Genomic DNA, 17,423 nt, shown 5'->3' with positions numbered 1-17,423 from the left:
CTTAAAAGCAATCCTTGTAAGATTTTTTTTTGTGAAGCAGCCAACAATCTATGCTATAGGATTAGAAAAACTTCTGCAGTAGCACTGCTCCACCATAATTAAAACTTGTAACTTTGATTTGAGAAGTGAAATCCTACATGGATACGATTTTGGATTTCTTTTGTGGAAGTTTTAGGAAAATAAAACCCCCCAAATAGTAAAATTGAGATCTGGAGCTCATGATGTGTCTCTGCAAAAGTTTGCCAAATTCAATACTTAAGCTGCTATAAACAAAATTTATAATACCACAGTGAGATTGATATATATATATCAATAAAACAGTTCAGTATGGTTGGGGAAAGTGTTTATATATATATAAACACTTTCCCCAACCATACTGAACTGTTTTATTAGTCTAAAACTGAAATCTTATGATGGAAAGATTCACCTAGGTTATCCTCAACTCCTCCCTCTGTCCAGTAATAATATTATATTATACTTGTCAGCTGCTATTCATTACTATTATGTCTACTGAATTAAAGTAAAGCACTTGTAGCATATGGAGTATTTGTTCACCATAATTAACCTCAATTTCTACCCATATTTTATTGGGCTAGTGCACGACCACGTGCATCCAGTACTCCTGTTGACCTAAATAACTCTTTTGGGTGGGCAAGGACTGCAGGGCCAACTTATTAAGGACCAAATTCTAGCAGTTGTTTTGTCCAGCAATAGATGCCATCCAGAAAACTGATGCACAGCAAAGGCAGAAGTTTTCTATTTCATTCTGATTCATTCCACGTAACACTCTGTGCAACAAGAGCTGCAAAGGGACATTTCAAGATAGAATCGAGCTGAGAGTCAACAGTGTTGCCAAATCGTATTTGGTGTTTTTCTTAAAGCTTCAGTTCATAGATTTTAAGGTCAGAACGGACCATTAGATCATAGACTCTCAGACTTTCAGGCTAGAAGGGACCATCATGATCATCTAAGTCTGACTTGCACATTGCAGGCCACAGAACCTGACCCATCCACTCCTGTAATAGGTCCAGAACCCTAACCTCTGGCTGAGTTACTGAAGTCCTCAAATCTTGATTTAAAGATTTTATGTAAAGTTACAGAAAATTCAGCACTGACTATAGTTCAAACCAGCAAGTGAGCCGGGCCCCCTGCTGCAGAGGAAGGCAATCCTCTTCCCCCAGGGTCTCTGCCAAACTGACCTGGGGAAAATTCCTTCCCAACCTCAAATATGGTGACCAGCTAGACCCTGAGCATGTGGGTGAGACCCAGCAGCCAAACACCAGGAAAAGAATTCTCTGTAGAAACTCAGTGACCTCCAAATCTAGTGTCCCATCACTGGCCACTGGAGATATTTACTAATAGCAGTCACGGATAGGATATATGCCATTGTATTGTAGGCAACCTCATCATACAAGCCCCTCCATAAATTTACCAAGTTCAGTCTTGAAACAAGTTAGGTTTTTTTGCCACACTTCTCCCCTTGGAAGGCTGTTCCTGAACTTCACTCCTCTGATGATTAGAAACCTTCATTTAATTTCAAGACTAAACTTCTTAATGGCCAATTTCCACCCATTTGTTCTTGGGCCAATATTGGCGCTTAACTTAAATAACTCCTCCCCCTTCCTGGTATTTATCCCTCTGTTATAGAGAACAATCACATCTCCCCTCAGCCTTCGTTTTGTAAAGCTAAACAAGCAAAGCTCCTTAAGTCTTCTCTTGTAATGCAGGTTCTCCATTCCTCTGATCATCCTAGTAGCCTTTATCTGCACTTGTTCCAGTTTGAGTTCTTCTTTCTTAAACATGGGAGACCAGAACTGCACACAGTATTCCAGATGAAGTCTCACCAGCACCTTGTGCAATGGTAACAACTCTTCCTTATCTCTACTGGAAATACCTTGGCACAAAATCAGAAAGGCTAAGGCACATAATGAGTTACATCTAACAAAAAAGGGACATAAAAGGCAATAAGAAGAAGTTCTTTAAATACGTTAGGAGCAAAAGAAAAAACAAGGAAAATGTAGATCCTCTGCTTAGTGGGGAAGGAGAGCTAATAATTGATGATGTCAAGAAAGCAGATGTGTTTAATGCTTATTTTCACTTAAAAGGGTAAGAGGGTGACCAGATGCTCAACACAATTAATATTAACAATGGGAGAAGGAATGCAAGCCAAAATAGGAAAAGAATAGGTTAAAGAATAATTACACAAGTTAGAAGTATTCAAGTCTGCAGGGTCTAAGGAAATCCATCCTACGGTACTTAAGGAGCTAGCTGAAGCAATCTTGGAATCATTGGAAGTTATCTTTGAGAACTCATGGAGGATGGGTGAGGTCCTAGGGGACTGGAGTAAAGCAAATATAGTACCTATCTTTAAAAAGGGGAACAAAGTGGACATGGGGAATTATAGACCAGTCAGCCAATCTTCAATACCTGAAAGGATACTGGAACGAATTATTAAACAATCAATTTGTTAGTCCCTAGATGATAATAAAGAATAGCCACCATGGATTTGTCAAGAACAAATCATGCCAAACCAACCTAATTTCCTTCTGTGACAGGGTTACTGGACTAGTGGATAGTGGGGGAAGAAGTCAATGTGATAGATCTTGATCAATGAGGCTTTTGGCACAGTCCCACATCACGTTCTCATAAACTAAGTAGGGAAATGCACTCAAAGTGCAATTTTTATAAGGTGGGTGCACAACTGTTGAAAGACCATATTCAACAAGTAGTTATCAATAGTCTTCTGTCACACTAGGAAGGCATACCTAGTGGGGTCACCCAGGGGCCTGTGATGGGTCTGGCACTAGTCAATATTTTCATTAATGACTTGGATAATGGAGTAGACAGTATTCTTATGAAATGTGCAGATGACAACAAGCTGGGAGGGGTCACAAGCACAGGATTAGAATTAAAATGACTTGACAAATTGGAGAATTGGTCTGAAATCAACAAGATGAAATTCAATAAAGATAAGTGCAAAATATTTCATTTAAGGAGGAAAAATCAAGATGGGGAATAACTGGCTAGTGGTAAGTTACAGTGGATGACAAACTGAGTATGAATTAACAATGTAATGCAGTTGCAAAAAAGGCCAGTATCATTCAGGAGTGTATTAACAGAAGTGATATATGTAAGACATGGGAGGTAACAGCACTGCTCTACTCAACACTGGTGAGGCCTCAGCTGGAGTATTGTTTCCAGTTCTGGGTGCCATACTTCAGGAAAGATGTAGACAAATTGGAGAGCGTACAAAAATGATAAAAGGTTTAGAAAATCTAACCTATGAGGAAAGGTTAAAAAAACTGGGCATGTTCAGTCATCAAATATGTAAAGAGCTGTTATAAAGATGACTAATCAATTGTTCTCCATGTCTACTGGAGGTAGGACAAGAAGTAATGGGCTTAATCTGCAGCAAGGGAGATTTAGGTTAAATAGTAGGAAAAACTTTCTAACTACAAAAAGTAGTTAAACTTTGGAATAGGTTTCAAAAAGAGGTTGTGGAATCCCTGTTTTAAGAACAGGCTGGACAAACAGTTGTCAAACGGGTTCTAGGTTTACTTGGCCCTGCCTCAGTGCAGGGAGCTAGACTTGATAACCTCTCAAGGTCTTTTTCAGCCCTACATTTCTATGATTCTATGAAATAATCAATGTGTGCCTTATTTCTAATTTGAATTTGTCTGGCTTTGGCTTCTAGCCATTGGTTTTTGTTAATACTTTCTTTGCTAGATTAAAGAGTGCTTTAATTTCCAGTATTTTCTCGCCATAAAAGTACTCATATACAGTAATCAAGTCATCTCTCCAACTTCTTTTTGATAAATTAAAGAGTTCCTAGTGTTCTGTGCCACTGTCCATTTAAAAGAAAATGAAGGTTTCATGCAGAGCAGCTGCTTAGAAGCCACAAGGGCCTCCGAAGCAGCAGCAACTGGAGGACTTCATTGAACAGCTGGTACCCACAGTAGAGCACTGAGGGCTAGTTTCAAAATACCCTTATTAGCTGCCACAGATAGAACTAAGGCATATTGCAGTGGTTCACCTACTTTTTTTCAACTCTGGAGTAGTCACTGTACAGAGCTGTTTCCAGCTAGAACACATAAGAACATAAGAACATAAGAAAGGCCGTACCGGGTCAGACCAAAGGTCCATCTAGCCCAGTATCTGTCTACCGACAGTGGCCAATGCCCAGCCCCTGAGAGGGAGGAACCTAAGGCAATGATCAATGATCTCTCTCCTGCTGCCATCCATCATCCTCCTGACACACACAGGCTAGGGACCACCCATTCTTACCCATCCTAATATTTATTTATTTTAGCCACTTAGCACCAATTTTTTTAGTCCCTTTTAAACATTGTTATAGTCCTAGCTCCTCCTTCACTCTCTCCTCAAGGTTCCACACAAGTTTGACTGTGCGTGACTGAAGAAGAGAACTTTTTTTTTTTTTTTAAACTTTGCTTTTTTTTTTTTTTTTTTGGTGACCTTGTTCTCTGTATATAATAATAAAAAAAATTTTCCTTATTTTTCTCACTTTCTCAACATCACTCATGTTTTATATATATCTCATGTCCCCTTCCTCTTTTTCTTCCTCTTTTCCTTTTCTCCCTCTCTCTTTTCTCTCCTCTCCTCCCCCTCTCTACCCCCCCTATTTTTTTTGCTTTTTCTTTTTTTTCTTTTTTTTTCTTTAGATCTTTCTTTTTTTTGAGGGAGAGAGATCCACATCTGTAGTATTCGAGATGATTTGGGCGTACCATGGATATATAAGGGCAATATATTATTCTCAGTCTTATTCATCCCCTTTTTCTTATTCCTTAACATCCTGTTTGCTTTTTTGACCGCTTGCAACACACCAGTGACAGACTCTGAACTATGACTCCCAACTAACTATCATTTTCTTTCCCAACTTTTCGCAGCTAGCCCATTGTTGTTTGTATAGTTGTTATTATTTTTATTTTTTTTTTTACATTTATTTATTTAATTACATTTTTTTATTTTTTTTTTTGTTTATTTGTTGTTTTTGTTTGATCTTTTTTTTCTTTCTTTTTTCTCTTCTTTCTCTTTAACTTCTCTTTAGTAGTCTGTTAGTTTAGTGTCATCTGCAAACTTTCACTTTGCACACTGTTTACTTCTTTATGAATAAATTTTATGAATATTGGTCCTAGGACTGACCCCTTGGGAACCACCCTTAGGGACCCTTTCTCCCTTAATTACCACCTTTTCCTACCCTCCCTAATTTCTCCCCTTTGTTCCTCCCTTTATTCCCTTCCAGCCATCCATGATCTTTTATCCCTTTTTATCCCATGACAGCTTAGCTTAATTTAGCCTTTTGGGAAAGGCTTTGTCTAAGGCTTTCTGCTTTCTTGAAATTCTCTGTTTGTCTCCCTCTTCTAAGACTTTGTTGATTCCTAGTAAGACCTTCAAAGAGACTATTAATTTTATTGATATATTTGTACTTACATGTTTTATGTTTTGTTTTTGTTTGTTTCTTTTTATTTTTTTCTTTGTTTTATTAATTTTTATTATCTGCGTTGGACTTAACTAACTTACGACTGCCCTTTACCCTTAGACTTACTTTAATGTTTTTAGATACCTTTTAAATTTTTTTTTACAATTTTAACTTACAGGTTACAAACTTTTCCAGTTATTAAAAAGTTAATAGTAAAACTTTTGGTAGATAGTTCTTGATTTGAGTTCTTTCAGAACTCTCTTTCTAGTTATGAATTAATTCCATGATTTGGTCTGGTGATTCTTTGTAATTATTTGGTTTTGATCAATCCAATCACAACTCCCAGTTCTCACAATCTACCTAACAACCTCTAGCTCAAGAAGGGAGCCTCATTAACATCCTCATCATTTCTCCTGAAGAGACTCAAGCATTATCCATTTTTTTCTTTTTCAAAGCATCTTTGCTTTTTTTTTTTTTTTTTCATCTTCTTTTCCCACTCTTTGTATTTAGGCTTCTTGTCCTTTGGCTGTTTAAAAAAAACATTTATTTATTACCTTTTTTAAAACACTCTTGGTCTTCTTTGGTCTTTTTTGGTTTTTCTCTTGGCTTTTCTTATTCTTGCACAGACTCACAATAACGCTCCATTTTGCATTGTAATGTGCTTCTGTTTTGTGGCCAGTGGTAAAGAACTAGAATTTGTCTCAGTATCACTGTCAGCAATGAGACAGCTGGAGAGATGATCTTTATTTGCAGCACTTACAAAAGTTAAAACAACAATTTAGCCAATCAGAATTCATCATAGTGATCACTAATATGTATCATACATTCTAAAAAATAAAAAAGTGTTTATTTCTGGCAGTTCAGGCTTCTGATTAGTGAAATACTGAATTTCTTCTTTTTCTCTTTTGAAGGGCCTGTAGATGTCGATCACCACCAGCACAAGGTGATCAGCATCTTCAGAAAATTTAATCTTACTCCTACAGATTTCAATCGGAGCAGGGCTGGGCCCTCAGTAAAACGGCAACCATGTTGGTGCTGAAAAGAGCATTAATTCTCCATGTCTACACTACATTGTAGATTTCCAGGAAGTGTCTTTATATTGTTTTATTTTCACTTGAAATAAATAAATGTATGCAGCAATATTATAAAGAGACTAAGAAGAACAATGGGTAAAAGATTGCCATAACAGCAGCAATTTGCATTTCATAATTTGGAGATATTACTTTATCTTTTTATTGAATCGTGAATTATTCAAGGCAATTTGAACATTTAAGTTACAGTTTGTTTGTTTTTTAAAAAGGCACTACAAAGTATTAAAGTAAATTGCTAGATTTTCAAGTTATATTTATTAGGCCTATTACACATAATATTATGCAGCCTATTGCAAAAGCTTTTTTTAACAGGGCTGCCCAGAGGATTCAGGGGGCCCAGAGCAAAGCAATTTCAGGGGCCCTTTCCATTAAAAAAAGTTGCAATACTATAGAATACTATAGTCTCATGGGGGCCCCTAGGAGCCTGGGGCAAATTGCCTCACTTGCTCCCTCCCTCCCTCCTGGGCGGCCCTGTTTTTTAATACCACATCTGTGAAAGAGAGAGAGATTTCATTAAGGCAGTCTTTGGTAGCCCTCACTCTACAACGAAAGTAGCATAAACATAGTACTTACCCAGTGTTTTCAATGGTAATTTGGTCGTAGGTGCTATGCTAGGTTCTGCGGATTCCAGTTCATTTTTACTGTGAGCTATGAGAAATAAGAGTGTTATTTTTTTTCTTTCAGTACACATTCACTTTACACTTTGTCCACAACACGCTAAGCATGCTGCAAGCCAGAACTGACCACACTGGTTTAACAGCTGTAACATCTCAACTGACATGGAGAAAGTAAATAAGGAAGTGTTATTTACTTCTTCTCATAACACCAAGAACTAGGGGTCACCAAATGAAATTAATAAGCAGCAGGTTTAAAACAAACAAAAGGAAGTATTTCTTCACAAAACACACAGTCAACCTGTGGAACTCCTTGAGAGAGGATGTTGTGAAGGCCAAGTCTATGACAGGGTTAAAAAAACAACTAGATATGTTCATGGAGGATAGGTCCATCAATGGCTATTAGCCAGGATGGACAGGAATGGTGTTCCTAGCATCTGTTTGCCAGAAACTGGGGGATGGATCACTTGATGATTACCTTTTCTTTTCATTCCCTCTGGGGCACCTGGCAATGGCCACTGTTAGAAGACAGGATACTGAGCTAGATACCTTTTGTCTGACCCAGTAAGGACGTTCTTATATTTCACCCCTGAGGCCCAAATAGTTATATGGCCATTATAAAAACTAAATGTTTGGATGTTTTCTGCTGTGGAATGGAAACCAATGCCACAAAACCAGATATTGCAACACATGCTGCTTCTTTAAGATCCAACTCAACTTCCACTGAAGTCAGCAGAAGTGTTGCAACTGACAAGTGGAAGATGGGCTGGGTTCCTACAGAGAAACAAATCAAGCAAGTTAACTTTCTGAAAGCTTGTGACAAAAAGTCATTGATGAGGGATAGAAAGACAATTTTTAAAAACAAACCACTGTACTTTTCTGTAGTACTTCAAAGGTTAGTATGTCGTATGGTTCAAAATAATCATAAAAAAAGGACAAAAACACACTCAGAATTCATCAAGGTGTTGTTTTTTTAAAGGGGTCAGCTGTTTTGCCTCTTCATATAATATCTGAGGCCTGGTCTACACTATGCGTTTAAACTGGTTTTAGGAGCTTTAAATCGATTTAACACCACACCCGTCCACACTAAGAGGCTCTTTATATTGATATAAAGGGCTCTTTAAACCGGTTTCTGTACTCCTCCCTAACGAGAGGAGTAGCGCTAATATCGGTATTACCATATCGGATTAGGGTTAGTGTGGCCGCAAATCGACAGTATTGGCCTCCGGGCGGTATCCCACAGTGCACCACTGACCGCTCTGGACAGCAATCTGAACTCGGATGCAGTGGCCAGGTAGACAGGAAAAGCCCCGCGAACTTTTGAATATCATTTCCTGTTTGCCCAGCGTGGAGCTCCGATCAGAACGGGTGGCGATGCAGTCCGAAATCAAAATCCAAAAAGAGCTCCAGCATGGACCGTATGGATGTGATCGCTGTATGGGCAGGCAAACCTGTTCTATCAGAGCTCTGTTACAGAAGACGAAATTCCAAAGCATTTTTAAAAAATCTACAGACAGAGGCCACAGCAGGGACTCAGCACGCTGCTGCGTGACAAACGTAACGGAAAGCCAAAGAATCAAATGGATGCTCATGGAGGGAGGGAGGGGGGACTGAGGACTCAAGCTATCCCACAGTTCCTGCAGTCTCCGAAAAGCATTTGCATTCTTGGCTGAGCTCCCAATGCCTGTAGTGTCAAACACATTGTGCGCGGTAGTTCAGGACATAGCTCGTCAATTTACCCCCCTCACCCACTCCCAGAAGTAAAAGGGAAAAAAATCCTCTCTTGACTCTTTTAAATGTCACCCTATGTTTACTGAATGCTGCTGATAGACGCGATGCTGCAGCAGTCAACGGCAGCATCCTCGCCCCCCCTCCTTGGTGGCTGATGGTACAATATGGCTGATATCCATCATCATCATCAGCCTTGTGGCAGATGGTGCAGTACAATAGGACTGGTATCCATTCTCATCATCAGCCCGTGAGTGCTCCTGGGTGGCCTCCGGTAAGGTCGGCTGGAGGCGCCTGGGTAAAAAACTCCTGATCATTCCCAGTAGATGGTACAGAACGGTTGGTAACCATCTTCATCATAGCAACAGGGGGCTGAGCTCCATCAGCCCCCGCCCTTCATGTGTAAAGAAAAGATTCTGTTCTGCCTGGACTATCATAGCAGCGGGATGCTGGGCTCCTCTCCCCCACACTGCTTAATGTCCTGTCTGGACTATCATAGCAGCTGGAGGCTGCCTTCCACTCATTTTATTCCTGCATTCTTTATTCCTTCATCACACAAAGGGGGGGACACTGCAACGGTAGCCCAGGAAGGCTGGGGGAGGAGGGAATCAACAGGTGGGGTTGTTGCAGGGGCACCCCCTGTGAATGGCATACAGCTCATCATTTCTGCAGGATCTGACACGGAGCGGCTGTGCTCTCTGGTTCTCTGATACACTGGATCTCTAGTACAGTTGCCCCATATTCTAGGCAGGACTGATTCTATTTTTAGATACCATAAAGGAGGGATTGACTCAGGGAGTCATTCCCATTTTTGTCTTTTGCGCTCCCGGCTGATCTCAGCCAGGGGCACCTATGACAGCAGCAGATGGTACAGCACAAAAGGAGTGGTAACCGTCATCTCAGCGCCAATTTACAATGGCATGGTAGATGATACAGAACGGCTGATAACCATCTCTGCTATCATGCAAAAGCAAATGAATGCTGCTGTGTAGCGCTGCTGAATCGCCTCTGTCAGCGGCATCTAGTACACATACGGTGACAGTGACAAAAGGCAAAACAGGCTCCATGGTTGCCATGCTATGGCATCTGCCAGGGCAATCCAGGGAAAGAGGGCGCGAAATGATTGTCTGCCGTTGCTTTCCCGGAGGAAGGAATGACTGACTACATTTACCCAGAACCACCCGCGACAATGATTTTTGCCCCTTCAGGCACTGGGATCTCAACCCAGAATTCCAAGGGGCGGGGGAGGCTGCGGGAACTATGGGATAGCTACGGAATAGCTACCCACAGTGCAACGCTCCAGAAATCGATGCTAATCTCAGACCGTGGACTCACACCACCGATTTAATGTGCTTAGTGTGGCCGCGTGCACTCGATTTTATACAATCTGTTTTACTAAACCGGTTTCTGTAAAATTGGAATAATCCCGTAGTGTAGACGTACCCTGAATCTGGAAGTCAAGTTAGCTGAATAACGTATATAATTAACTAAGGCATTTCAGGTTTGTGCACAATTAGAATAAAATAAAACAGGCTCTTTGATGTTTTTTTATTGCATGTAGCAGAGACTCAGGCCATTTTTGTAATAAAAGGAGTTCAGGGAGCAGCAAGCTTAAGGGTTAAAATTAACATGGAGAAAAAGATGGTTTTACCTGGAGATGCCTCTGATTTTTCTGAGGAAGCAGACATGGTAGGTTTAATGCTTTCCTGAACTGATTCAATGGTAGCTACAAAGCAAAAGGTTAATACAACTGAGTGAGATAAGGCTGCTTAATGTCATGATATGCAAGGCAGCAAGAATGGGTTTAAGATTCAAAGGATTTATTAGTCACTAAATTCCTGGATAGTAAAACCTGATGTGGAATTATAGTGGTGGTGCTAAAGAAACTCTTTACACACTTTAGCAAGTTTTGCACCAATATTTTAATGCATTTTCTATTATAGGTACAATGCAAGTGCAGAGGACTACTGCAGACTGAAATAACCTACCTATTTATCTTTGAAATAATGGCAAATATAGTTTCTTTTAAATAAACATACATAATGAATTCCTGGATGCAGAGTTTGTTTGTGGTTTTTTTGTGTAACCCCTTTGCAGAATTCCTCTTTGTGGCAGAAGGCATTGAGCAATAAAGAAGTGTGTTTAGAGGTCAGAGCAGGGGAGATTTATGTCCAGAAGCTTTTGTGATAACTCACTGTGAAACATGGGCAAGTTGCTAAACTGTTCTGTGCCTCAGTTATACTATCTGTAAAATAGTGATAAAAATATTTACCCACCTCAAGATGTTGCAAGTTTTAGTTAGCACTTTACAAACTTCACAAACACTCACTTTGTATGAAAAATGCCATCTAAGAGCAACGTATTATTATTATTCTCACTATGCTGAAGGTGTTCTTTTGGGTAATTAGACCAAGAACATTAGGAAAGGAGCCTTAAAGAGATTTATTCATATCAAACAGCATATCCACTTTGATAAATTGTCCCGACACAACACCACACCTAAAACACTCTGTAAACTTACAGAATTGATACATGTCTTTGAATGATGTCACAAGTTAATTCTCCCAAGTCCTAGAGCAAATGCAAAGATTCTGCTAACTGTTGGCTTGATCCACCTCCCATGGAAGTCCATGAAAAGATTCTCACTGACTTCAAGTGGAGTTCAATTTGGACTTATGAAGGAGAAGAAGGTGCTAGTTGTTCAAAAAATGTGAAAGGGTGAGGAGACATAAGACAGCATTAAGAAATATGGGTTGTAGTGTTAAGAGAAAAAAATTCCAAAGTGGAAAATACTGAGAAATGAGGCATGGAAGACATCAGATCATAGAACAGTCTCTCTATGGCATCTGAGCCCTGGTCTACACTATGAGTTTAGGTCAAATTTAGCAGTGTTATATCGATTTAACCCTGCACCTGTCCACACAACGAAACCATTTTTGTCAACTTAAAGGGCTCTTAAAATTGATTTCTGTACTCCTCCCCAACAAGGGGATTAGTGCTGAAATTAACATTGCCAGGTTGAATTTGGGGTAGTGTGGATGCAATTTGATGGTATTGGCCTTCAGGAGCTATCCCAGAATGCTCCATTGTCAGTGCTCTGGACAGCACTTTGAACTCAGATGCACTAGCCAGGTACACAGGAAAAGTCCTGGGAACTTTGAATTTAATTTCCTGTTTGGCCAGTGTGGCAAACTCAGCAGCACAGGTGACCATGCAGTCCCCCCAGAATGTTTCTACGTGCCCCCTATCATCTCCGCCCCTGAGGTTATCGCAGATTAGAAGATGAAAAAAATGCACTCGCGATGACATGTTTTCTGAGCTCATGCAGTCCTCCCGCACAGCGTAATACATGGAGGCATTCAGCGGCAGAGGCCAGAAAATAATTGCTGTGTTTGCTTAATGGCAAAAGTATCAGGCCTCACTAGCGATCCTGCCTGAGCCAGGTCGCTGTGTCACATGCACTCTGCGCTGTGTCAGCCTTGGGCAGGGGCATGACCGCTTTGTGAGCAGGAAGGCCATAGATATAGACATTGCATTAGGTAGCTTCTGTAGCTAGAGAAAACATTCTTGTGCATTTGGCAAAGTCTGTGGCAAAAAAAGAGAAGCCCTGTAGTGTAGTGGTTATCATGTTCACCTAACACATGAAAGCCCCTTAGTGTAGTGGTGATCGCATTCCCCTAACATGAGAAACGTCCCCAGTTTGAAACCGGGCGGAAGCAGGTCACTGTTCCTTTTTCTGACTCCCCTCCTGCATTTTTAGTCTTAGAACCAGGGGCGGCTCCAGGCCCCAGCACGCCAAGCGTGTGCTTGGGGTGGCAAGCCGCGGGGGGCGCTCTGCCGGCGCTGCGAGGGCGGCAGGCAGGCTGCCTCCAGCGGCTTGCCTGCGGAGGGTCCGCTGCTCCCATGGCTTCGGTGAACCTCCCGCAGGCATGCCTGACTGCCGTGCTTGGGGCGGCAAAATCCCTAGAGCCGCCCCTGCTTAGAACAGACCGCACTGTGAAATTTTACTTTGAATTATATCAATTATGAGTTAAATAATATGGATGCTCTCTCTAAGTTATAGTCCCAGGTTCCTTACCCTTTCAGCTGCTCTGATAAATTAACATTTTTGTTAGGGGCGGGGGAAAATTTTCATGAAGCCTTTTATAGGGACTAAATGCTATCTAGGACTCTGAAATAATTTTAATGTGGCCCATAGAGTGCAATCCTTCGTTCTGGATTGTCATTCCAGAAGTTGAACTGCTCCTTACTACTGTCCAGGCTTCATAAGCCATGGGAGCAAGGGGCAGGTCTGCCAGCTGAGCGGGACCCCAGCTGGCAGGAGCCGGCAGACGGAGCTCAGCCCACTGCCAGCCTGGGGCTCTGTCTGTCAGCCCCACTCAGCCCACTGTCTGCCTGGGGTCAGCCCACTGTCAGCCCTCTATTATCCAGGCAGGCAGCGAGCTGAGCGGGTCTGGCGGACAGGTCCCCGGAATAAAGGCACAAAACGATTGTCTGTGTTGCTTTCACAGAAGGAGGGAGGGAGGGGGGCCTGACTACATGTACCCAAAACCACCCGCGACAAAGTTTTTGTCCCATCAGGCATTGGGAGCTTAACCCAGAATTCCAATGGGCAGCGGAGACTGCGGGAACTGTGGGATAGCTACCCACAGTGCACTGCTCTGTAAGTCAATGCTTAGCTAAGGTAGTGAGGACGCACTCCACTGACTTAATGCGCTTAGTGTGGACATACACAATAGACTGTATAAAATCGAATTCTAAAAAATCAACTTCTACAAAATCAACCTAATTTCGTAGTGTAGACATACCCTCAGACCAAAGGGGAAGAGAGATGCAAATGAGAAAATGGTGGGATGCCTGGCTGTCAAAAACACTGAAAAACCATAACCCTTCTGGTACAATAGCATTTTTAGTTTTGATGACTAAAATCTGAACCAAAAATACAAACAAAAATCAAGGAGCTAACAAAATGGATACTCAGCTACACAACTCAGTTATCCTGCTTATTGTTATATCCCATCCCTCACCCTTCATTTGTTCATTGTCTATTTAGATTACAAGATGTTTGGTGCAAGGATATTATCTTCACTGTACGTATTTCCATAGTTTGTAAAACAATACACAATAAAAAGTCCATAAAAGTAAAAAATAAATATAACCACCTCTAAGATGGATGACAGTAGTTAATATACGGCACACTGTACAATGTTGGGAAAAGGCAGTATTTTATATTTAGTACACATACATAAACATACATAGTCTATATATAAAGCATCAATATGAGCGTATAGCACTGAAGGTGAAATGATGGATTTCTTGAACTGTGCGCTTATGACTTATTTTTTTTTTTTTTTTGGACACTCACAATTTTCATGGTCAAGGAACTATATAAAGGGTTACTTAACATTTTAACTTAGACCTACCCCATACAGCAAGTTAGTTTCCTATGGTGTACTGTGCTTCAGAGAGCACTATAACTTTGTCCTATAACACAACAGCTTTTAATCATTGATGAAAGTAAGCATTTATCACGGTCAGTTTCAGCTTCACAAGAGAATACACAAAAGAAGTTAGACAAATATTTAGGTATTTTTTAAAAAGCTGCACATGAGGGACTCAGAACTGAAATTCTTGCTTGAATGCAAAATAATTCAAGTGAATATTAACTGTGCTAGACAGAAATGCCATACAAGGAACATTGGCATATCACTTCAAAGGATTTTTTTTTTTTAACTATAATGTTGGCAACACAGAGAAGTATACATTGTTGAACAGAAACAATGACACAAACAGAAGGTGGGACTACTTGACCCTTTGTGATGCTAGTGTTCTGAACTCGAAAGATATCTGAAAAGAATGATCACCACACAAAGAAAAAAATATGGAAGCAGCCCTCAAGGTGAACCATGAAAACATAAAAATACATAAAATATTTTAGTAAATAAATATAGAGAATGTAATGATAATAATAGAAAAGTTTTACAACGTCTTTATTTGGAGCAAATGAACATACAGTCAGCATTTGCCAACAGTTAACATATAATTGTATTCGAAATACCACATTATCCTTCTATTCTTAAATTAGGAAATAACTGATAATTTCTGTGGTATTTGTTAGCAAATGATGGTTGTTTTTTTTTTGAGTGGCACTATTGCACAGTACATAAGTATACACAACTGCTGGATGTAAACAGGAAAAAGTATGAACAGAGGAAATGAAGCATTGGCATATTTATGAGCTGCATGCCTATCTGCTTATGGAAGACAACATGCGTGAAAGCCATGCATAGGATTTGATTTAAAAGACAAAGGAATTTAAGTGGATGCTGCTGAGGTTGTTTGAGAAAGCAAGCGAGCTATTCTTTGAGTCACTAGGAAACGTTGAATAAGGAATAGTGGAATATATTTACCATGATATAATAATTAGCAAAGATGCGTATCATCTGAAACCTCAGTAGCTGCACACAAGATGCATGACTTTTCGTATTCTGACTAAAAAACTGAGTATCTACAAAGTTGTGATACTTTTGGAACCCCTACCCCTCCCACTGAATTATAAAAACTGGAGGTATATGACACTGTTGTAAGAAGGGATCTTCATGTGATAGGAAGTTGTTGAAGATCTCATAATTTTTAAAGGACACAAGTGAAAATGATCTATCAATCAGCCTGTTAGATAGTGAGATGTGCATCTGATAAGCACATAAAAAAGATGTCGATAAGGATTTTATCCTATGATTCTCAAAATTGTCAGCACAAAATATATGCCACGGAAAGTTTAACTTTTTTAAAATTACCTGTTGAACTGATTATTTCAAAGTTAAATGACTGCTAAAGTATTTCAGTATTCAGAATGACAACAACAGGAAATAAAGTTAAAAAAAAATCTGCTGTCACTTGGTTAAAAATAGAAATGGGCAAGTATTTTGTGACAAATAATTTGAGAATCTCTCACTTATTTTCTGTTCCTGGGTCATTTTTCATACAGATCAATTGTTCCTGAATGTATTTATTATTCAAAATTATTTATCAATAATTTCTATGAATAATTCTGAATCTAGGTTGTTCATAAAAGTGCAGCCAGTTTTCAGTTCTCTACATCTGAGATGTCTTGATGGGAAACACAAGGCCACTTTTTTTTTCCTGTTCCCTGATTCGATACATATAAATCTCAGGACCAAGTCTCCAGATCCAATAAATACGTATAGATTTGAGAAAGTAAATTTTCTTTAAATATTTGCAATATGCATTTAAAAGTTATTTCTGCAATAACTCTGGCTATTGAACTCATTTACTAAAATATCTGTGAAAAGTGAGTACAAAAAGGGACAAAACAGTAAAAACTAATTATTTTAAAAAGAATAGTCACTGAATATTTTTTATGCATCCAACTCTAGTTAAAATCAAGTGTTCAGTATCCATACCCTGAACGGCTATGGTTAATGCCTATGTGCAGAAGTGTCCTACTTTTCCTTCCAGCTCTTTAGGATGAATATAAAGAATAACTGAAAAGCAGACTTCTCGGTCACAGTTCAGACTGGAATTTGGCAATAGTCTTACCTGGAGGTTGTAGAATAAGAAATCTGCAAACACTTTTAGAGACTAAAAGATAATAGTTTCATCCAGAAGACAGTTGGCAATCCTTACACATTTTTTCTGCATTACTACATCCTAAATTTCTTTTGTTCCCTACATACTCTCCAGGAGAACAGAAGTCTGGTGAACCACTCAATTTTGAATCTCCATACTGGACTGACTTGAGTTGTAGCTAGTCCCAGGAATTTATTGTCCATAATATTCAACATACTGTTATAGAAATTATTTGTTAAAAGTCCCACAAGATAAATTGAATTTTTAACTTCAATAAATGAGTCTGCTCTATTCTCAAGTCATTTACTGGGTCAGAAATTTTAAGTGAAGAATAGAAACTCTAAAAAATAATGAAAATTGAGCTAGTCTGATCAGTTGTAAAATGGTACCTCTTTGATGTACTCTGGTATACAACAAGTACAGTGAGATTTAAGGGCCAAATTCTGTGCCTCTTACTCACGCAAGTACTTCCATACATTTGAAGTCAATCAGCAAGACAAGCGGGATTTGGCCATATATTCTGCTTCGTCAATAAGAACATATATTATGAACAAAGCAGAATAGTGACAAGACTATACACTAACTAAATTAAAACAAAGCAAAATCTTCTTCAAACAATTACTTTTCTAAACTTCTCATTCATTTCAATGCTTCTGTCTTGCCTCTTTTGTAGCCCAGGTCCGCACCAATGAAGTCAATGGGAGTTTTGCAACTGACTTTAATGGGAGAAGAATCAGGCCCTTCTTCAGTTATAAAAACACACCAGATAGTGTGAAAGAGGTATAGTTTTATTGTAATGCTGTGGGATCTTAGCGCGTAAATCCATACACAATAAAATGAAAATATATTCCCCATTATTTAACACTAGAAACACAATCCTGCCCAAGCCTTGATCCTGTGGGAGTGTACATACAAATGCTAAAGGTTTTTTTGTTCGTTGGGTTTTTGGGTTTTTTTGTGGTT

The 17,423-nt window shown here is 39.6% G+C and overlaps 1 protein-coding gene across 32 annotated transcripts in view; it reads right to left on the bottom strand.

Moving 5' to 3' along the window:
* The window catches only part of LOC120403210 (ABI family member 3 binding protein), a 315,866-nt gene that overhangs the window by 131,462 nt on the left and 166,981 nt on the right, over positions 1-17,423 (bottom strand). For all 32 annotated transcript variants that reach the window (XM_039534071.1, XM_039534129.1, XM_039534193.1 and 29 more), the window contains exons 11-12: positions 10,522-10,596; positions 7,102-7,176 (exon numbers count right to left, since the gene is read on the bottom strand). In XM_039534071.1, the coding sequence (XP_039390005.1) occupies positions 7,102-7,176; positions 10,522-10,596 (150 nt within the window). The remainder of the gene's footprint in view (positions 1-7,101; positions 7,177-10,521; positions 10,597-17,423) is intronic.

This window comes from Mauremys reevesii, linkage group 1 (assembly GCF_016161935.1).
Source record: "Mauremys reevesii isolate NIE-2019 linkage group 1, ASM1616193v1, whole genome shotgun sequence".
Lineage (NCBI taxonomy): Eukaryota > Metazoa > Chordata > Testudines > Geoemydidae > Mauremys > Mauremys reevesii.
The sequence above is the reverse complement of the archived record's forward strand: the minus strand, read 5'-3'. Positions and strand labels throughout refer to the sequence as shown.